At 43.2% G+C, this 18,406-nt stretch overlaps 1 protein-coding gene across 2 annotated transcripts in view; it reads right to left on the bottom strand.

Moving 5' to 3' along the window:
* Positions 1-6,177: 6,177 nt before the first annotated feature.
* Positions 6,178-18,406, bottom strand: part of kctd13 (potassium channel tetramerization domain containing 13) — a 39,149-nt gene continuing 26,920 nt past the window's right edge. For both annotated transcript variants that reach the window (XM_021624316.2, XM_036937905.1), the window contains 2 exons: positions 17,048-17,243; positions 6,178-7,574 (listed from right to left, as the gene is read on the bottom strand). In XM_021624316.2, coding sequence (XP_021479991.2) covers positions 7,338-7,574; positions 17,048-17,243 — 433 coding nt within the window. In that variant the 3' untranslated portion in view covers positions 6,178-7,337. The remainder of the gene's footprint in view (positions 7,575-17,047; positions 17,244-18,406) is intronic.

Below are 18,406 nucleotides of genomic sequence, written 5' to 3'. Positions count from 1 at the left end.
TGCTGGAGAGCGTGCTACGGGTGGGTGTTGCCATCGTGACCAGTGAACTGAGATATGTCGGAGCTTTACCTAGCATGGACTTGTCGATGACCTGGAGCCAGTGGGTCTGGCGGCGAATATGTAGCGAGGGCCAGCCGACTAGAGCATGCAGGTCGCAGTGGTGGGTGGTATAAGGTGCTTTAGTAACAAAACGGATGGCACTGTGATAAACTGCATCCAGTTTGCTGAGTAGAATATTGGAAGCTATTTTGTAGATGACATCGCCAAAGTCGAGGATCAGTAGGATAGTCAGTTTTACTAGGGTAAGTTTGGCGGCGTGAGTGAAGGAGGCTTTGTTGCGGAATAGAAAGCCGACTCTAGATTTGATTTTAGATTGGAGATGTTTGATATGAGTCTGGAAGGAGAGTTTACAGTCTAGCCAGACACCTAGGTACTTATAGATGTCCACATATTCTAGGTCGGAACCATCCAGGGTGGTGATGCTAGTCGGGCGTGCGGGTGCAGGCAGCGAACGGTTGAAAAGCATGCATTTTGTTTTACTAGCGTTTAAGAGCAGTTGGAGGCCACGGAACGAGTGTTGTATGGCATTGAAGCTCGTTTGGAGGTTAGATAGCACAGTGTCCAAGGAAGGGCCAGAAGTATACAGAATGGTGTCGTCTGCGTAGAGGTGGATCAGGGAATTGCCCGCAACAAGAGCAACATCATTGATATATACAGAGAATAGAGTCGACCCGAGAATTGAACCCTGTGGCACCCCCATAGAGACTGCCAGAGGACCGGACAACATGCCCTTCGATTTGACACACTGAACTCTGTCTGCAAAGTAGTTGGTGAACCAGGCAAGGCAGTCATTAGAAAAAAACCGAGGCTACTGAGTCTGCCGATAAGAATATGGTGATTGACAAGAGTCGAAAGCCTTGGCCAGGTCGATGAAGACGGCTGCACAGTACTGTCTTTTATCGATGGCAGTTATGATATCGTTTAGTACCTTGAGCGTGGCTGAGGTGCACCCGTGACCGACTCGGAAACCAGTTTGCACAGCGGAGAAGGTACGGTGGGATTTGAGATGGTCAGTGATCTGTTTGTTGACTTGGCTTTCGAAGACCTGAGATAGGCAGGGCAGGAAGGATATACAGTGCCTTGCGAAAGTATACGGCCCCCTTGAACTTTGCGACCTTTTGCCACATTTCAGGCTTTAAACATAAAGATATACAATTTAATTTTTTTGTGAAGAATCAACAACAAGTGGGACACAATCATGAAGTGGAACGACATTTATTGGATATTTCAAACTTTTTTAACAAATCAAAAACTGAAAAATTGGGCGTGCAAAATTATTCAGCCCCCTTAAGTTAATACTTTGTAGCGCCACCTTTTGCTGCGATTACAGCTGTAAGTCGCTTGGGGTATGTCTCTATCAGTTTTGCACATCGAGAGACTGACATTTTTTCCCATTCCTCCTTGCAAAACAGCTCGAGCTCAGTGAGGTTGGATGGAGAGCATTTGTGACCAGCAGTTTTCAGTTCTTTCCACAGATTCTCGATTGGATTCAGGTCTGGACTTTGACTTGGCCATTCTAACACCTGGATATGTTTATTTTTGAACCATTCCATTGTAGATTTTGCTTTATGTTTTGGATCATTGTCTTGTTGGAAGACAAATCTCCGTCCCAGTCTCAGGTCTTTTGCAGACTCCATCAGGTTTTCTTCCAGAATGGTCCTGTATTTGGCTCCATCCATCTTCCCATCAATTTTAACCATCTTCCCTGTCCCTGCTGAAGAAAAGCAGGCCCAAACCATGATGCTGCCACCACCATGTTTGACAGTGGGGATGGTGTGTTCAGGGTGTTGCTTTTACGCCAAACATAACGTTTTGCATTGTTGCCAAAAAGTTCAATTTTGGTTTCATCTGACCAGAGCACCTTCTTCCACATGTTTGGTGTGTCTCCCAGGTGGCTTGTGGCAAACTTTAAACAAAACTTTTTATGGATATCTTTAAGAAATGGCTTTCTTCTTGCCACTCTTCCATAAAGGACAGATTTGTGCAATATACGACTGATTGTTGTCCTATGGACAGAGTCTCCCACCTCAGCTGTAGATCTCTGCAGTTCATCCAGAGTGATCATGGGCCTCTTGGCTGCATCTCTGATCAGTCTTCTCCTTGTATGAGCTGAAAGTTTAGAGGGACGGCCAGGTCTTGGTAGATTTGCAGTGGTCTGATACTCCTTCCATTTCAATATTATCGCTTGCACAGTGCTCCTTGGGATGTTTAAAGCTTGGGAAATCTTTTTGTATCCAAATCCGGCTTTAAACTTCTTCACAATAGTATCTCGGACCTGCCTGGTGTGTTCCTTGTTCTTCATGATGCTCTCTGCGCTTTTAACGGACCTCTGAGACTATCACAGTGCAGGTGCATTTATACGGAGACTTGATTACACACAGGTGGATTGTATTTATCACCATTAGTCATTTAGGTCAACATTGGATCATTCAGAGATCCTCACTGAACTTCTGGAGAGAGTTTGCTGCACTGAAAGGAAAGGGGCTGAATAATTTTGCACGCCCAATTTTTCAGTTTTTGATTTGTTAAAAATGTTTGAAATATCCAATAAATGTCGTTCCACTTCATGATTGTGTCCCACTTGTTGTTGATTCTTCACAAAAAAATACAGTTTTATATCTTTATGTTTGAAGCCTGAAATGTGGCAAAAGGTCGCAAAGTTCAAGGGGGCCGAATACTTTCGCAAGGCACTGTAGGTCTAACAGTTTGGGTCCAGGGTGTCTCCCCCTTTGAAGAGGGGGATGACTGCAGCAGCTTTCCAATCCTTGGGGATCTCAGACGATATGAAAGAGAGGTTGAACATGCTGGTAATAGGGGTTGCGACAATGGCGGCAGATAGTTTCAGAAATAGAGGGTCCAGATTGTCAAGCCTAGCTGATTTGTACGGGTCCAGGTTTTGCAGCTCTTTCAGAACATCTGCTATCCTGATTTGGGTAAAGGAGAAGCTGAGGAGGCTTGGGCGAGTAGCTGCGGGGGTGGCGGAGCTGTTGGCCGAGGTTGGAGTAGCCAGGAGGAAGGCATGGCCAGCCGTTGAGAAATGCTTGTTGAAGTTTTCGATTATCATGGATTTATCGGTGGTGACCGTGTTACCTAGCCTCAGTGCAGTGGGCAGCTGGGAGGAGGTGCTCTTGTTCTCCATGGACTTTACAGTGTCCCTGAACTTTTTTTGAGTTAGAGCTACAGGATGCAAATTTCTGCTTGAAAAAGCTGGCCTTTGCTTTCCTGACTGACTGCGTGTATTGGTTCCTGACTTTCCTGAACAGTTGCATATCGCGGGGACTATTCGATGCTATTGCAGTCCGCCACAGGATGTTTTTGTGCTGGTCGAGGGCAGTCAGGTCTGGAGTGAACCAAGGGCTATATCTGTTCTTAGTTCTTTGAACGGAGCATGCTTGTCTAAGATGGTGAGGAAGTTACTTTTAAAGACCAGACATCCTCAACTGACGGGATGAGGTCAATAACCTTCCAGGATACCCGGGCCAGGTCGATTAGAAAGGCCTGCTCGCAGAAGTGTTTTAGGGAGCGTTTGACAGTGATGAGGGGTGGTCGTTTGACTGCGGACCCGTAGCGGATTCAGGCAATGAGGCAGTGATCGCTGAGATCCTGATTGAAGACAGCGGAGGTGTATTTGGAGGGCCAGTTGGTCCGGATAACGTCTATGAGGGTGCCCTTCTTTACAGATTTAGGGTTGTACCTGGTGGGTTCCTTGATTTGTGTGAGCCACAAACAATTAATGAACATGCACCTGTGGAACGGTCGTTAAAACACTAACAGCTTACAGACGGTAGGCAATTAAGGTCACAGTTATGAAAACTTAGTAGAAAGGCCTCTTCAGTGTCCTGACTCTGAAAAACACGAAAAGAAAGATGCCCAGGGTCCCTGCTCATCGGCGTGAACGTGCCTTAGGCATGCTGCAAGGACGCATGAGGACTGCAGACGTGGCCAGGACAATAAATTGCAGTGTCCGTACTGTGAGACGCCTAAGACAGCACTACAGGGAGACAGGACGGACAGCTAATCATCCTCGCAGTGGCAGACCACGTGTAACACCTACACAGGATCGGTACATCCGAACATCGCACATGCGGGACAGGTACAGGATGGCAACAATAAGAACGCACAATCCCTCCATCAGTGCTCAGACTGTCCGCAATAGGCTGAGAGGCTGGACTGAGGGCTGGTAGGCCTGTTGTAGCAGGTCCTCACCAGACATCACCGGCAATAACGTCGCCTATGGGCACAAACCCACCGTCGCTGGACCAGACAGGACTGGCAAAAAGTGCTCTTCACTGACGAGTTGCAGTTTTGTCTCACCAGGGGTGATGGTCGGATTCGCGTTTATCGTCAAAGGAATGAGCGTTACACCGAGGCCTGTACTCTGGAGCGGGATCGATTTGGAGGTGGATGGTCTGTCATGGTCTGGGGCGGTGTGTCACAGCATCATCGGACTGCCTGCAATGACAACAAGCTCAATCTCAATGCTGTGCGTTACAGGGAAGATATCCTCCTCCCTCGTGTGGTACCCTTCCTGCAGGCTCATCCTGACATGACCCTAGAGCATTACAATGCCACCAGCCATACTGCTCATTCTGTGCGTGATTTACTGCAAGACAGGAATGTCAGTGTTCTGCCATGGCCAGCGAAGAGCCCGGATCTCAATCCCATTGAGCACGTCTTGGACCGGTTGGATCAGAGGGTGAGGGCTAGGGACATTCCTCCCAGAAATGTCTGGGAACTTGCAGGTGCCTGGTGGAAGAGTGGGGTAACATCTCACAGCAGGAACTGGCAAATCTGGTGCAGTCCATGAGGAGGAGATGCACTGCTGGTGGCCACACCAGATACTGACTTTCTTTTGACCCCCCCCTGTTCAGGGACACATTATTCAATTTCTGTTAGTTACATGTCTGTGGAACTTGTTCAGTTTATGTCTCAGTTGTTGAATCTTATGTTCATACAAATGTTAAGTTTGCTGAAAATAAGCGCAGTTGACCGTGAGGATGTTTCTTTTTTTGCTGAGTTCAGCTAGCTAAGAGACAAAGAACACAATCATATTACAAAAATCTAACTGAACGGATAAGCAGAATTGTTAATAAGAATTTTCAAAATTTAAAGCTATAGAAATGAAATCTTAATATAATGAGATAATGATACGAGACTTAGAGGCTAGTGTGGCTACAATCAAGCTTACAGAACATGAAGCTATGTATCGGGTAGGAAGTTGAGCGGAAGTGGGCGTTGCAAAAGGTCTAGGACCCTCGCAAAAAAAAGGGCAAATCATGACGTCAGTAATCTCCAGGTTGGAGCTCTGGAATTCCGAGATGGATGAACATTCAAAATATTTTTCTCAAGTTGTCTTGAACGCACTGAAGTTGGAAGTCTTTCTTTTACGCCTGCTATGTTAGTTTCGTCACTAGTTAACAGCCACAATAATGGCCATAATAACAGCCACTAGTTAACAGCCTCTACAATTTCTTCTTAATTTTATTTAAAACTTAACCCAGTGCATGATTTAGGCAGGAGCTCATAGGAGCAAAGTACCGGAACCATAACATTTCTACTGCTTGAGCTTCTGTTCCTATTATAGAATCTCAGCACACGTATTGTGGAGCTCCTTCACCTAAATGTAAACAGTACCGTCATCCAAAATAAGTACCTGAAACTATTTCAGTCCAAGTCAAGCACGGACCTGAAATTTACACTGCTAACCTTATGCCTAACCTTAAATTAAGACAAAAAGCTAGCCAATTTTGACTTTGTGGCTGTGTAATCTATTGTAAACCGTATGTTTGGCTCTACGAGTTACCTAGAGGGGCATATTTTTTAAATGTAACCTTTATTTAACTAGGCAAGTCAGTTAAGAATAAATTCTTATTTACAATGACGACCTACACCAGTCTAACCCGGACGATGGGCCAAGTGTGCGCCGCCCTACGGAACTCCCAATCACAGCTGGTTGTGATACAGCCTGGATCTCAATAATACAACGCAGCCTTCTCGTCATTCACCTGCATTAATGGAAAGGTGAATGCATATTCATTCATCTGTCCATTCGAGAAGATTAAGAGGACAGGAAGAGTGGGATTTTCCACTCGATCCAACACACAAAACACCAAGATGCAGGGTTTAGATTTTTATTGAGAATGTTGATGGTCCATAAAATATCCAAAACCCCAGATAGTTACAATATCACAAAGAACATTTGACGGGAATTAGGATGTGAGATTTACCTGCCAGATTACATGCTTCTATGGGTTAACAAGTGTCCAATAACCCATGGGACATAAAACACTTCCCAGGTTCGGATCACTTCCTTCATTTCACCTGTTATTTTTTATTTTTTTTGTGATCAGACTTTAGTGCGAGGAAGCAATATGTACCAAATTGAATACAAAGACTTAAACATGATTTTTAGAGAGCCAAATAAAGCCTGATTTCACCATCAGACAACATGAAATCCTGTTTCAATTAGGCACGGTAGCATCATGGACAAAAAAATATTAAAACATGATTTAGCAAGTCAATGTGTACACATGAACTCACATGGCAGTTAAACATGACCATGGATGAGCATGGCATCAAGTGTCGGTTAGGAAAGTGATCAGTGCATAAACTGGTCAAAATATCAAATCAGATCAGCACCCTCAACACATACAATTCCCACCAACATCTATACAGAATAAATAATAAATAATGTATTTAAAGTTATATAAAAGGACAAATTAACCAAATAATAATAAATAGAGACAAATACATACAACAGTAATCAATTCAAAAGGAATAAACATCCAGCAATGCTCAGCAGTCTCGTTGTCTCTAACCTACTACCACCACCTCACTCCACCATCCCGGTTCCCTTTTAGTGCAGTTAAAGTACCTTAGTTGAACCAGTGAACCCCTCCATCTTCCAGTCACATTACCACCACCCAAACCTGGTCGGGAGATAGCCCAATCTAGCCCCTAGGTATTTGCAGACCAATGCTGTGTTCCAATTCTCGCTACCTTTCTCCCATAATTGTGCACATTCATTAGTGTATTAGTCCCACCTTTTGGGTTAGGGGTTGTTTTCCCAATCGGGCACCAAAAAATAATAATATCTCAGTCCTTGATAATAAGCATCTTGAAGTCCCACATCTGCTTCCTTATATAAGAACCTGTCCCACGCCCCCTACTAAACATCCGCCCTAACCTCTCCATGCAAACACCCCGCCGCCAAACAACCTGTATCTTTACCCTGCCGCTAACTCCCTCTCTTTATCCCCACAGTTCACTCTTTTTTCTCAGTCCTTATACACAGTCTGTTGGCCGTGTCCTCTCTCGTCGTGCATGATGTGCCTCCTCACGTGGATCCTCCTCACCCTTCGGTCCCCTGCGCTGGCCCCCTCCTCCTCTGATTGGCTGGCCCCAGGCGATGATGACTCCAAAAGGGCCACGCCCCCCGGGCCAGAACCACGACCATTCTCATAGATGAGGATGTTGAGGGTCTCCTCAAAGATGCGGGCCTCAGGAAACTCCACCTGACAGGGAGAAGGAAGAGCAGGACACAGGGAGGCAAAGAATGGGTAGAGAATTAGAGAATTCTATATTAAAGTGCCTTCGGAAAGTACTCAGAATCCCTTGACTTTTTCCAACAATGTTACATTAGCCTTATTCTAAAATGATTAAATTGAGGTTAAAAAAAACAATCTACACACAACACACCACAATGAAAGCAAAAACAGGTTTAGAAACTTTTGCCAATTAAAAAAAAAAAAAAAAACATTTAAATAAGTATTCAGACCCTTTACTCAGTACTTTGTGCCAGGTTTCCTCCAGACGTGACGCTTGGCATTCAGGCCAAAGCGTTCAATCTTGGTTTCCAGAGAATCTTGTTTCTCATGGTCAGAGTCTTTCCAAGCGGCCTTATGCCTTTTACTGAGGAGTGGATTGCTCAGTTTGGCCTAGCCAACTCTAGGAAGAGTCTTGGTGGTTCCAAACTTCTTCCAATTAAGAATGTTCTTGGGGACCTTCAATGCTGCAGAAATGTTATGATACCCTTCCCCAAATCTGTGCCTCGACACATTGCTGTCTTGGAGCTCTACGGACAGTTCCGCCAAACTCATGGCTTGGTTTTTGCTCTGACATGCACTGTCAACTATGGGACCTTAAATAGACAGGTGTGTGCCTTTCCAAACCATATCATATCAATTGATTTTACCACAAGTGGACTCCAATCAAGTTATAGAAACACCAAGGGTAAACCCTCAATTTCAAATCTCATAGCAAAGGGTCTGAATACTTATGTAAATAAGGTATCAGTTTACATTTGTAAAATTTTCTTAACTTGTTTTTGCTTTGTCATTATGGGGTAGTGTGTAGTTCCATTTTGGAATAAGGCAGTAACATAACTAAAGTGGAATAAAATTCAAGGGGTCTGAATACTTTCCGAAGGCACTGTACCAATTAAGTATTGAAAAAAAGTGTTCACACCACTTTACATTTTAAACATAATTAAATTGAGATGTTTTGGTCACTGGCATTCATACAATGCTCCATAATGTCAAGTGGAACTGTTTGTTGGAAATTTTGAAGAATTAATTAAAAAAAATAAAAAGCGTAAATGCCTTGAGTCAAGTGTTCAACCCCTTTGTTATGGCAAGCCTAAATACGTTCAGAAGTAAAAATGTGCTTAACAAGTCACATAAGTTGCATGGACTCATTGTGTGCAATAAGTGTTTAACATGATTTTTGAATGACTACCCCACACATTCCAATTAACTGTAAAGTCCGAGTCGAGCACTGACTTTCAAACAGATTCAACCACAAAGACCAGGGAGGTTTTCCAATGCCTTGCAAAGAAGGGCACCTATTGGTAGATGGGGGGGGGGGGGGGGGGGGGGGGAACATTGAATATCCCTTTCAACATGGTGAAGTTAAATCACACTTTGGATGTTGTATCAATACACCCAGTCACTACAAAGATACAGGCGTCCTTCCTAAAATCAGTTGCCGGAGAGGAAGGAAACTGCTCAGGGATTTGGCCAAAAATCCAAAGATGACTTGAAAACAGTTTGAGTTTATTGGCTGTGATCGGAGAAAACTGAGGATGAATCAACAACATTGGAGTTACTCCACAATACTAACCTAACTGACAGAATAAAAATATTCCAAAACAGGCACTAAAGTGATACATCAAAACAATTGGTAAAGCACTTTACTTTGTGTCCTGAATACAAAGTGTTACGTTTGGGGTAAATCCAATACAACACATTACAGACTACCACTCTCCATATTTTCATGCACAGTGCTGGCTACTTCATGTTATGAGTATTAGGGCTGGGCGAAATGGCATACAAATCATACCTAAATTTTTTCGAACTTATGGCTGATTCACGATATACACTACATGTCCACATAATTTTGGTCACCTGCTTGTCGAACATTCATTCCAAAATCATGGGCATTAATATGGAGTTGGTCCCCCCTTCGCTGCTATAACAACCTCCATTCTTCTGGGAAGGCTTTCCACTAGATGTTGGAACATTGCTGCGGGGACTTGCTTCCATTCAGTCACAAGAGCATTAGTGAGGTCAGGCACGGATGTTGGGCAATTTGGCCTGGCTCGCAGTCAGCGTTCCAATTCATCCCATACGTGTTCGATGGGGTTGAAGTCCAAGCTCTGTGCAGGCCAGGAAAGTGCTTTCAAAATGATCGACAAACCATTTCTGTATGGAGCTCGCTTTGTGCACGGGGCATTGTGATGCTGAAACAGTAAAGGGCTTTCCCCAAACTGTTGTCACAAAGTTGGAAGCACAGAATCATCTAGAATGTATGCTGTTGCATTAAGATTTCCCATCACTGTAACTAAGGGGCCTAGCATGAACCATGAAACACACCCCCAGACCATTATTCCTCCTCCACCAAACATTACAGTTGGCACTATGCATTCAGGCAGGTAGCGTTCTCCTGGCATCCGACAAACCCAGATTTGTCCGTCGGACTTCCAGATGGTGAAGCGTGAGTCATCACTCCAAAGAACAGGTTTCCACTGCTCCGGAGTCCAATGGCCGCGAGCTTTACACCACTCCAGCCGACACTTGGCATTGCGCATGGTGTTCTTAGGCTTGTGTGCGGCTGCTTGGCCATGGAAATCTATTTCATGAAGCTCCCGACGAACAGTGCTGACGGCTTCTTCCAGAGGCAGTATGGAACTCGGTAATGTGTAAATATTTGTATGAACATAGTAAGATTCCACAGACAGGTGAATAACAGAAATTGAATAATGTGTCAGTCAGTAACAGTAATAATGTGTCAGTCAGTAAAGTAACAGTCAGTATCTGGTGTGGCCACCAAATGCATTAAGTACCACAATGTATCTCCTCCTCATGGACTGCACCAGATTTGCCAGTTCTTGCTGTGAGATTTTACCCCACTCTTCCACCAAGGCACCTGCAAGTTCCCGGACATTTCTGGGGGGAATTGCCCTAGCCCTCACCCTCCGATCCAACAGGTCCCAGACGTGCTCAATGGGTTTGAGATCCGGGCTCCTTGCTGGCCATGGCAGAACACTGACATTCCGGTAGCAGTATAGCTGGTGGCATGTGGGAGGGTCATGTCAGGATGAGCCTGCAGGAAGGGTACCATATGAGGGAGGAGGATGTCTTCCCTGTAACGCACAGCGTTGCGATTGCCTGCAATGACAACAAGCTCAGTCCGATGATGCTGTGACACACCGCTCCAGACCATGACGGACCATCTCGCTCCAGAGTACAGGCCTCGGTGCAACGCTCATTCCTTCGACGATAAATGTGATCCGACCATCACAAAACCGCAACTTGTCAGTGAAGAGCACTTTTTGCCAGTCCTGTCTGGTCCAGCAACGGTGGGTTTGTGCCCATAGGCGACGTTATTGCCGGTGATGTAAGGCAGGTCCTCACCAGACAACAGGCCTACAAGCCCTCAGTCCAGCCATCTCAGCACTGATGGAGGGACTGTGCGTTCCTGGTCTAACTCGGGCAGTTGTTGTTGCCATCCTGTATCTGTACCGCACGTGTGATGTTCGACTGTACTGTTACACGTGGTCTGCCACTGCGAGGACGATCAGCTGTCCGTCCTGTCTCCCTGTAGCTCTGTCTTAGGCGTCTCACAGTACGGACATTGCAATTTATTGCCCTGGCCACATCTGCAGTCCCCATGCCTCCTAGCTGGTGGCATGCCTAAGGCACGTTCACGCAGATGAGCAGGGACCCTGGGCATCTTTCTTTTTGTGTTTTTCAGAGTCAGGACACTGAAGAGGCCTTTCTACTAAGTTTTCATAACTGTGACCTTAATTGCCTACCGTCTGTAAGCTGTTGGTGTCTTAACGACTGTTCCACAGGTGCATGTTCATTAATAGTTCATGGTTCATTGAACAAATATGGGAAACAGTGTTTAAATCCTTTACAATGAAGATCTGTGAAGTTATTTGGATTTTTACAAATTATCTTTGAAAGACAGGGTCCTGAAAAAGGGACATGTCTTTTTTGCTGAGTTTATTTGTGGCTGAAATAGCCAAAGCCACTAAGAAGGGGTGTCCACTTGCTTTTGTATATATAGTATATTTAGATCATGTTTTTGTGTAAAGCTTTGTTGAACAAATAATTGTCAAATACACTGCATTTCAAACAGTCAGCAATAATCTAATGAATTCAGGGTTTGTGAAATTATACCTAGGCTAAATATAAGCCAGCAGCACCCTGCATCCCACTGCTGGCTTGCCTCTGAAGCAGGGTTGGTCCTGGTCAGGAGACCAGACACTGCTGGAAGTGGTGTTGGAGGGCCAGGAGGAGGTACTCTTTCCTCTGGACAAAAAATATATATCCTAATGCCAGTGAATGGGGACATTGCCCTGTGTAGGGTGCAGTCTTTCGGATTGAATGTTAAACGGGTGACCTGACTTTGTGGTCACTAGAGATCCCATATGGCATTTACCATAAGAGTAGGTGTGTTAACCCCGGTGTCCTGGCAAAATTCCCAAATCTGGCCCTCATACCATCATGGCCACCTCATGATCCCAAGCTTCCAATTGGCTCATTCATACCCCCTCCACTACCCTATAACTATTCCCCAGGTCGTTGCTGTATATGAGAATGTGTTCAGTCAACTTACCTGGTAAAATAAAATAAGACCCACTAATAAATGTAATTATTTTACCAAAATAATCAATGATCTGGCATTCAAATCTATGAAAATGCCCATTTTGTTACAAATTTAACCAGAACCATGCATAATGCACATTCACTTCTTGTAGCAGGCGTTACAGGAAATTAACACAAGTCTAATAAACACTCCCATAAGCACAAGCCCACATGCTAGTGAGTAGCCAGCTAATCTTTATAGCAATCGTTATATTTCAAGTTTTGCGAACTTGGACCTATTAGCTAGCTAACAGGGTATAACAGTTGAATTGTTATGCGTACACCATTCTGTCCGTCTCCAATTGTTTGAACAGCATGCTAGCCTGTCCACTTTGTTCAGATGTTGAAATCACGTAGCCTACCTTATTTCGCAGAATGAGAATGAGTTGCAAATTTCCTTATATACGCACACAACACACACCGAACAAAATATAAACGCAACATGTAAAGTGTCGGTCCTATGATTCATGAGCTGAAATAAAATATCCCCCAAATTTTCCAGACGGACAAAAAGCTTCTCAAACAGGGTGTTCCAGTTCCCGCCAATATCCAGCACCTTCACACAGCCATTGAAGAGGAGTGGGACAACATTCCACAGGCCTGATCAACTCTATGCGAAGGAGATTGTGCTGCATGAGGCAAATGGTGGTCACACCAGATACGGACTGGTTTTCTGATCCACACATCTACCTTTAAATTATCTGTGACTAACAGATGCATATCTGTAATCCCAGTAATGGGAAATCCATAGATTAGGGCTAACCAATTGACACATTTCCTTATTAGAACTGTAACTCAGTAAAATCTTTGAAATTGTTGTTTCTATTTTTGTTCAGTATAATTTTGTTTAAAACAGTTTAGATTGCTCCTGCAGTTTTGCGTCGGTGCTGCAGTGTAACTGACGCCCGGCCCAGAAAGACAATTTCCATAGACAGCCACATAGAAGTCAGACTAATAAGAGACTTCAGTCATCACTTTTGTGCACAAAAAATACATGGAATTATTCAAATAATTATCGCTGAAACAGATTTTCTTCATCACTCACAGATATTAACATTTTATGTTCATCCAATGTCTGCCATTCTTTGGATAACATGATAACGTCGTTGCTGTTCACGTTGCTAGTGCGCATTATAGATATGTAGTGGTGTAATACTGTTCAGGGAAGTCAGGAACCAATACACGCAGTCAGTCAGGAAAGCAAAGGCCAGCTTCTTCAGGCAGAAATTTGCATCCTGTAGCTCTAACTTCAAAAAGTTCTGGGACACTGTAAAGTCCATGGAGAACAAGAGCACCTCCTCCCAGCTGCCCACTGCACTGAGGCTAGGTAACACGTTCACCACCGATAAATCCATGATTATCGAAAACTTCAACAAGCATTTCTCAACGGCTGGCCATGCCTTCCTCCTGGCTACTACAACCTCGGCCAACTTATCGGCAGACTCAGTAGCCTCGGTTTTTCTGATGACTGCCTTGCCTGGTTCACCAACTACTTTGCAGACAGAGTTCAGTGTGTCAAATCGAAGGGCATGCTGTCCGGTCCTCTGGCAGTCTCTATGGGGCTGCCACAGGGTTCAATTCTCGGGCCGACTCTTTTCTCTGTATATATCAATGATGTTGCTCTTGCTGCGGGAGATTCCCTGATCCACCTCTACGCAGACGACACCATTCTGTATACTTCCAGCCAGTCCTTGGACACTGTGCTATCTAACCTCCAAACGAGCTTCAATGCCATACAACACTCCTTCCGTGGCCTCCAACTGCTTTTAAACGCTAGTAAAACCAAATGCATGCTTTTCAACCGTTCGCTGCCTGCACCCGCACGCCGACTAGCATCACCACCCTGGATGGTTCCGACCTAGAATATGTGGACATCTATAAGTACCTAGGTGTCTGGCTAGACTGTAAACGCTCCTTCCAGACTCATATCAAACATCTCCAATCTAAAATCAAATCTAGAGTCGGCTTTCTATTCCGCAACAAAGCCTCCTTCACTCACGCCGCCAAAATTACCCTTGTAAAACTGACTATCCTACCGATCCTCGACTTCGGCGATGTCATCTACAAAATAGCTTCCAACACTCTACTCAGAAAACTGGATGCAGTTTATCACAGTGCCATCCGTTTTGTTACTAAAGCACCTTATACCACCCACCACTGCGACCTGTATGCTCTAGTCGGCTGGCCCTCGCTACATATTCGTCGCCAGACCCACTGGCTCCAGGTCATCTACAAGTCCATGCTAGGTAAAGCTCCGCCTTATCTCAGTTCACTGGTCACGATGGCAACACCCACCCGTAGCACGCGCTCCAGCAGGTGTATCTCACTGATCATCCCTAAAGCCAACACCTCATTTGGTCGCCTTTCGTTCCAGTTCTCTGCTGCCTGTGACTGGAACGAATTGCAAAAATCGCTGAAGTTGGAGACTTATCTCCCTCACCAACTTCAAACATCTGCTATCTGAGCAGCTAACCGATCGCTGCAGCTGTACATAGTCCATCGGTAAATAGCCCACCCAATTTACCTACCTCATCCCCATACTGTTTTTATTTATTTACTTTTCTGCTCTTTTGCACACCAATATCTCTACCTGTACATGACCATCTGACCATTTATCACTCCAGTGTTAATCTGCAAAATTGTAATTATTTGCCTACCTCCTCATGCCTTTTGCACACAATGTATATAGACTCTTTTTCTACTGTGTTATTGACTTGTCAATTGTTAACTCCATGTGTAACTCTGTGTTGTCTGTTCACACTGCTATGCTTTATCTTGGCCAGGTCGCAGTTGCAAATGAGAACTTGTTCTCAACTAGCCTACCTGGTTAAATAAAGGTGAAAAAAAAAAAAATATATATATATATATATATATATATATATATATATATATATATATATATATATATATATATATATATATATATATATATATATATATATATATATATATATATATATATATATATATATATATATATATGATGTACTGCTGTATCTTTTGTTTTATATGTAAGTGTTTTAATATGTTTGGAGTCCATGAAGGTAATGGGGATCCCAAATAAATACAAAAGTTGGTCCAAATGCAACCTGGATATAGAGGGTCCATCTATCGGCGTACGCAAACATGAATAGATTACCTTGAAAACAAAAGGCAGACATCTTGGGCGCAGTCTCCAGTTCTTATTAAACCTCGGGGACACAGCACAGAAAGGGTGAAGGATACGAGACCAAAAAGACATGAGAACGAGCGGACATGAACGCTAATAAAAATGGGAAAATAAATAATTATTCTTACGATTACAGGCATTTGGAATATCGCGCAAAAACATACATTCTAATTATGTATGTGAGGATCGTAAAACATCTAAGGTTAAAAAGATGCATTCAGTATTAGTTGATAGAGATGAATAACATTCATATAATTGTGTTAACGTTAAAATCTGTCAAAGGGTAAGAATTGAGAGTAATGTGTAAACGTTATATTGATTACTTTATTTTGTGGTGCCTAAAAGTGTTAATCTGTGATCTACGAAATGCTCTTAATCTATGAGCCGGAGATCGATTGCTCTGGTCTCCACCCATATTCCTGGGGAAATCGCGGTCTTTTCTCATTTCACTAAACGTTGAATTGAGAATACAACACTGTATCACGCTCGTGATTATTTCTCCCCTGTTTTCAGGTACTTTATTGATGATAAAATAGTCATTTAAATGTTATAACTCGCTAACATGTCAAGAGTGTTTAAGGTGTGTCTTAGTAACGTCTTGAGGAAGTTAGAGTTAAGTTTGAAGAGAGTAATATTAGCCCTGCTCGGTTGAAGTGAAGAATAGCATCGTACTGAGAGTAGCTGCCATTTTATGTCGATTGTGAATGAACATGTACGTTGTTAATAAGATATTTTGCTGTGTTAGTTGTATAATGGGTTTTCTGTTGTTTTGTAATGTGTTACTTTTGTGAAATGATTACACTACGTTGAATTGAGAATACAACACCGTATCACGCTCGTGATTATTTCTCCCCTGTTTTCAGGGGCGTAACACGGACATGAACGCTAATAAAAATGGGAAAATAAATAATTATTCTTACGATTACAGGCATTTGGAATATCGCGCAAAAACATACATTCTAATTAATCCTATATCTCGCCCAGCCCTAACAGGTATTCTTGTAATCATTAAGGAGTGGGGAGTTTTTCAAGATAAAAAAAAATAAACAGAATGGAGCTTAGCAATTTAGTCTGCTTTTCACCAGACACTGGGAAATTAATTCACCTTTCAGTAGGACAATAACCTAAAACACGAGGTCGAATCTAAACTGGAGTTGCTTACCAAGACCGTGAATGAGTGGCTGAGTTACAGTTATGACTTAAATAGCTTGAAAATACAAGGCAAACCCTGAAAATGGTTGTCTAGCAATGACCGACAACCAACTTGCCAGAGCTTGAATAATTTTGAAGAATAATAAAATGGGCAAATGTTATAAAATCCAGGAGTGGAAAGCACTTCAAACTTATCCAGAAATACTCACAGCTGGTGAGTATTCCAAAGGTGACTAACATGTATTGACTCATCTAGTCAAGATACCGTTTTTTTTTGTAAAGTATGAATTTTTGTTCAACTTTGAAACAAGAGTACTTTACGTCGTTACACAAAAATGTAAATTAAATCCATTTTAATCCCACTTTAACAGCAAAATGTGGAAAAAGTCAAGGGGTGTAAATACCTTGAAGGCACTGTATACCCTAGCATTTACCTAAACCCTGATGTTGCTAGCCTCCATGTTAGTGTTTAAGCTGTGGAAGCTCAGAGTGAAATTGGTTTAATTGGGCTTACCTTGGTCTGTTTCTTCTCAGTTGCGTAGACAATGGATGTGCAGCACACCTCAGCGATCTTGCGGCCCTCACCGTAGAAGGACCAGCAGCAGATCTCGTCCCCGAGCACGTCCTTGACAAACAGGACACGCCCGTTGAAGCGCAGCCCCAGTTTATCAAACAGCTCAATGTTTTTCAGCAGGTTGTCGTCCGAGTTACTGAAGGAGAGGGAAAAGCAAGGAGTTGGGTCAATTCCTAAGACAGCACCATTGTCAACATACACATGCAGAGAGCATGAGATCCTGACTTGAGATGCATCACCCCTTGGCAACAATGCCTGACATACATAAAACACTGAAATCTCAAAGTGAAATATTTGGTTTTACATTTCTAAGAGTAACTAATGTAACTTTTTTGTTGCTTAGCTTAATTGTGGCAGTGCTTGCTAAAATAGAGACTTTGGGCATGAAATCACCTATAAAGTCAACAGCAGCTACAACATGACTACCTATTGGATATACCTAAACTCCTGAGCAATGTTCCCTCTAAGCTGCGCAACACGCGGCCACGCAACTCTCTCAGGATTTCCGCGCAGAACAAATGCTGGCCCGTGCAAGATCGAACTTAACTAAAGGGGCAACTCTTAAACAGAGCAACTCTTAAAGGGGCAACGATCCTTAAACAGATCGTTTACTTCTAATGTGGGAATTGTGATCAAATCAACACAGTATCAGCAACTTTCAATGCAACAAACCTCAAGCTTGAGTCAGTGATTTTGATGTAGTAGGCGGTCTTTCAATCATCTGCTGTCAAATATGTGCTTTTGAGATCAAAGAGCAGATTTTGCAACCCTCAACTTGCACATTTGTTGATATTCTTTGCTATTTAGCAAGTTATTTGCCCAGTTATAGCATTTTTTCGGTCAGCAAAGGGAGAGTGATTACGTCCAATAAAAGCACAAAACATGAACATTTCTTGCCATCTTTCAAAAGAGAGTCAGGTAAGAGCTTAGATTTGTCGTAAAAAAACAGTTTGTATTTTGAGACGGGCTTGAATATGCAAAAAGAAGCCAATACGCAGAAGGTAGCCTACATTGTCTGATTCTCTATTGTATTAATAAAATGACTTTGATTTTGTAAAATTTGTTTCTTGCAACATAGCCTACAACGCAATTTCCAGTCCCCTATTACGCCCTGCATAATGTTTTTTTAAAGTCTCATATAGCTAGTATTTCCTTATGAAAATGTTATGGGATGCATTTGCATTGTTTTTCCTTGTCAGGCCACTCTGATAAGCCTATTAGGATCAAATAGCCACAGTAGCCTACTTGGCCACCATCTACGTCAACTTAAAGGGGGGTAGGAGTTGAACTTCAAAGTAA

The sequence above is a fragment of the Oncorhynchus mykiss genome, chromosome 12, assembly GCF_013265735.2.
Source record: "Oncorhynchus mykiss isolate Arlee chromosome 12, USDA_OmykA_1.1, whole genome shotgun sequence".
In the NCBI taxonomy this organism is placed as follows: Eukaryota; Metazoa; Chordata; class Actinopteri; order Salmoniformes; family Salmonidae; genus Oncorhynchus; species Oncorhynchus mykiss.
Note: the sequence above shows the minus strand (reverse complement) of the source record. Positions and strands in the feature narration are given on the sequence as shown.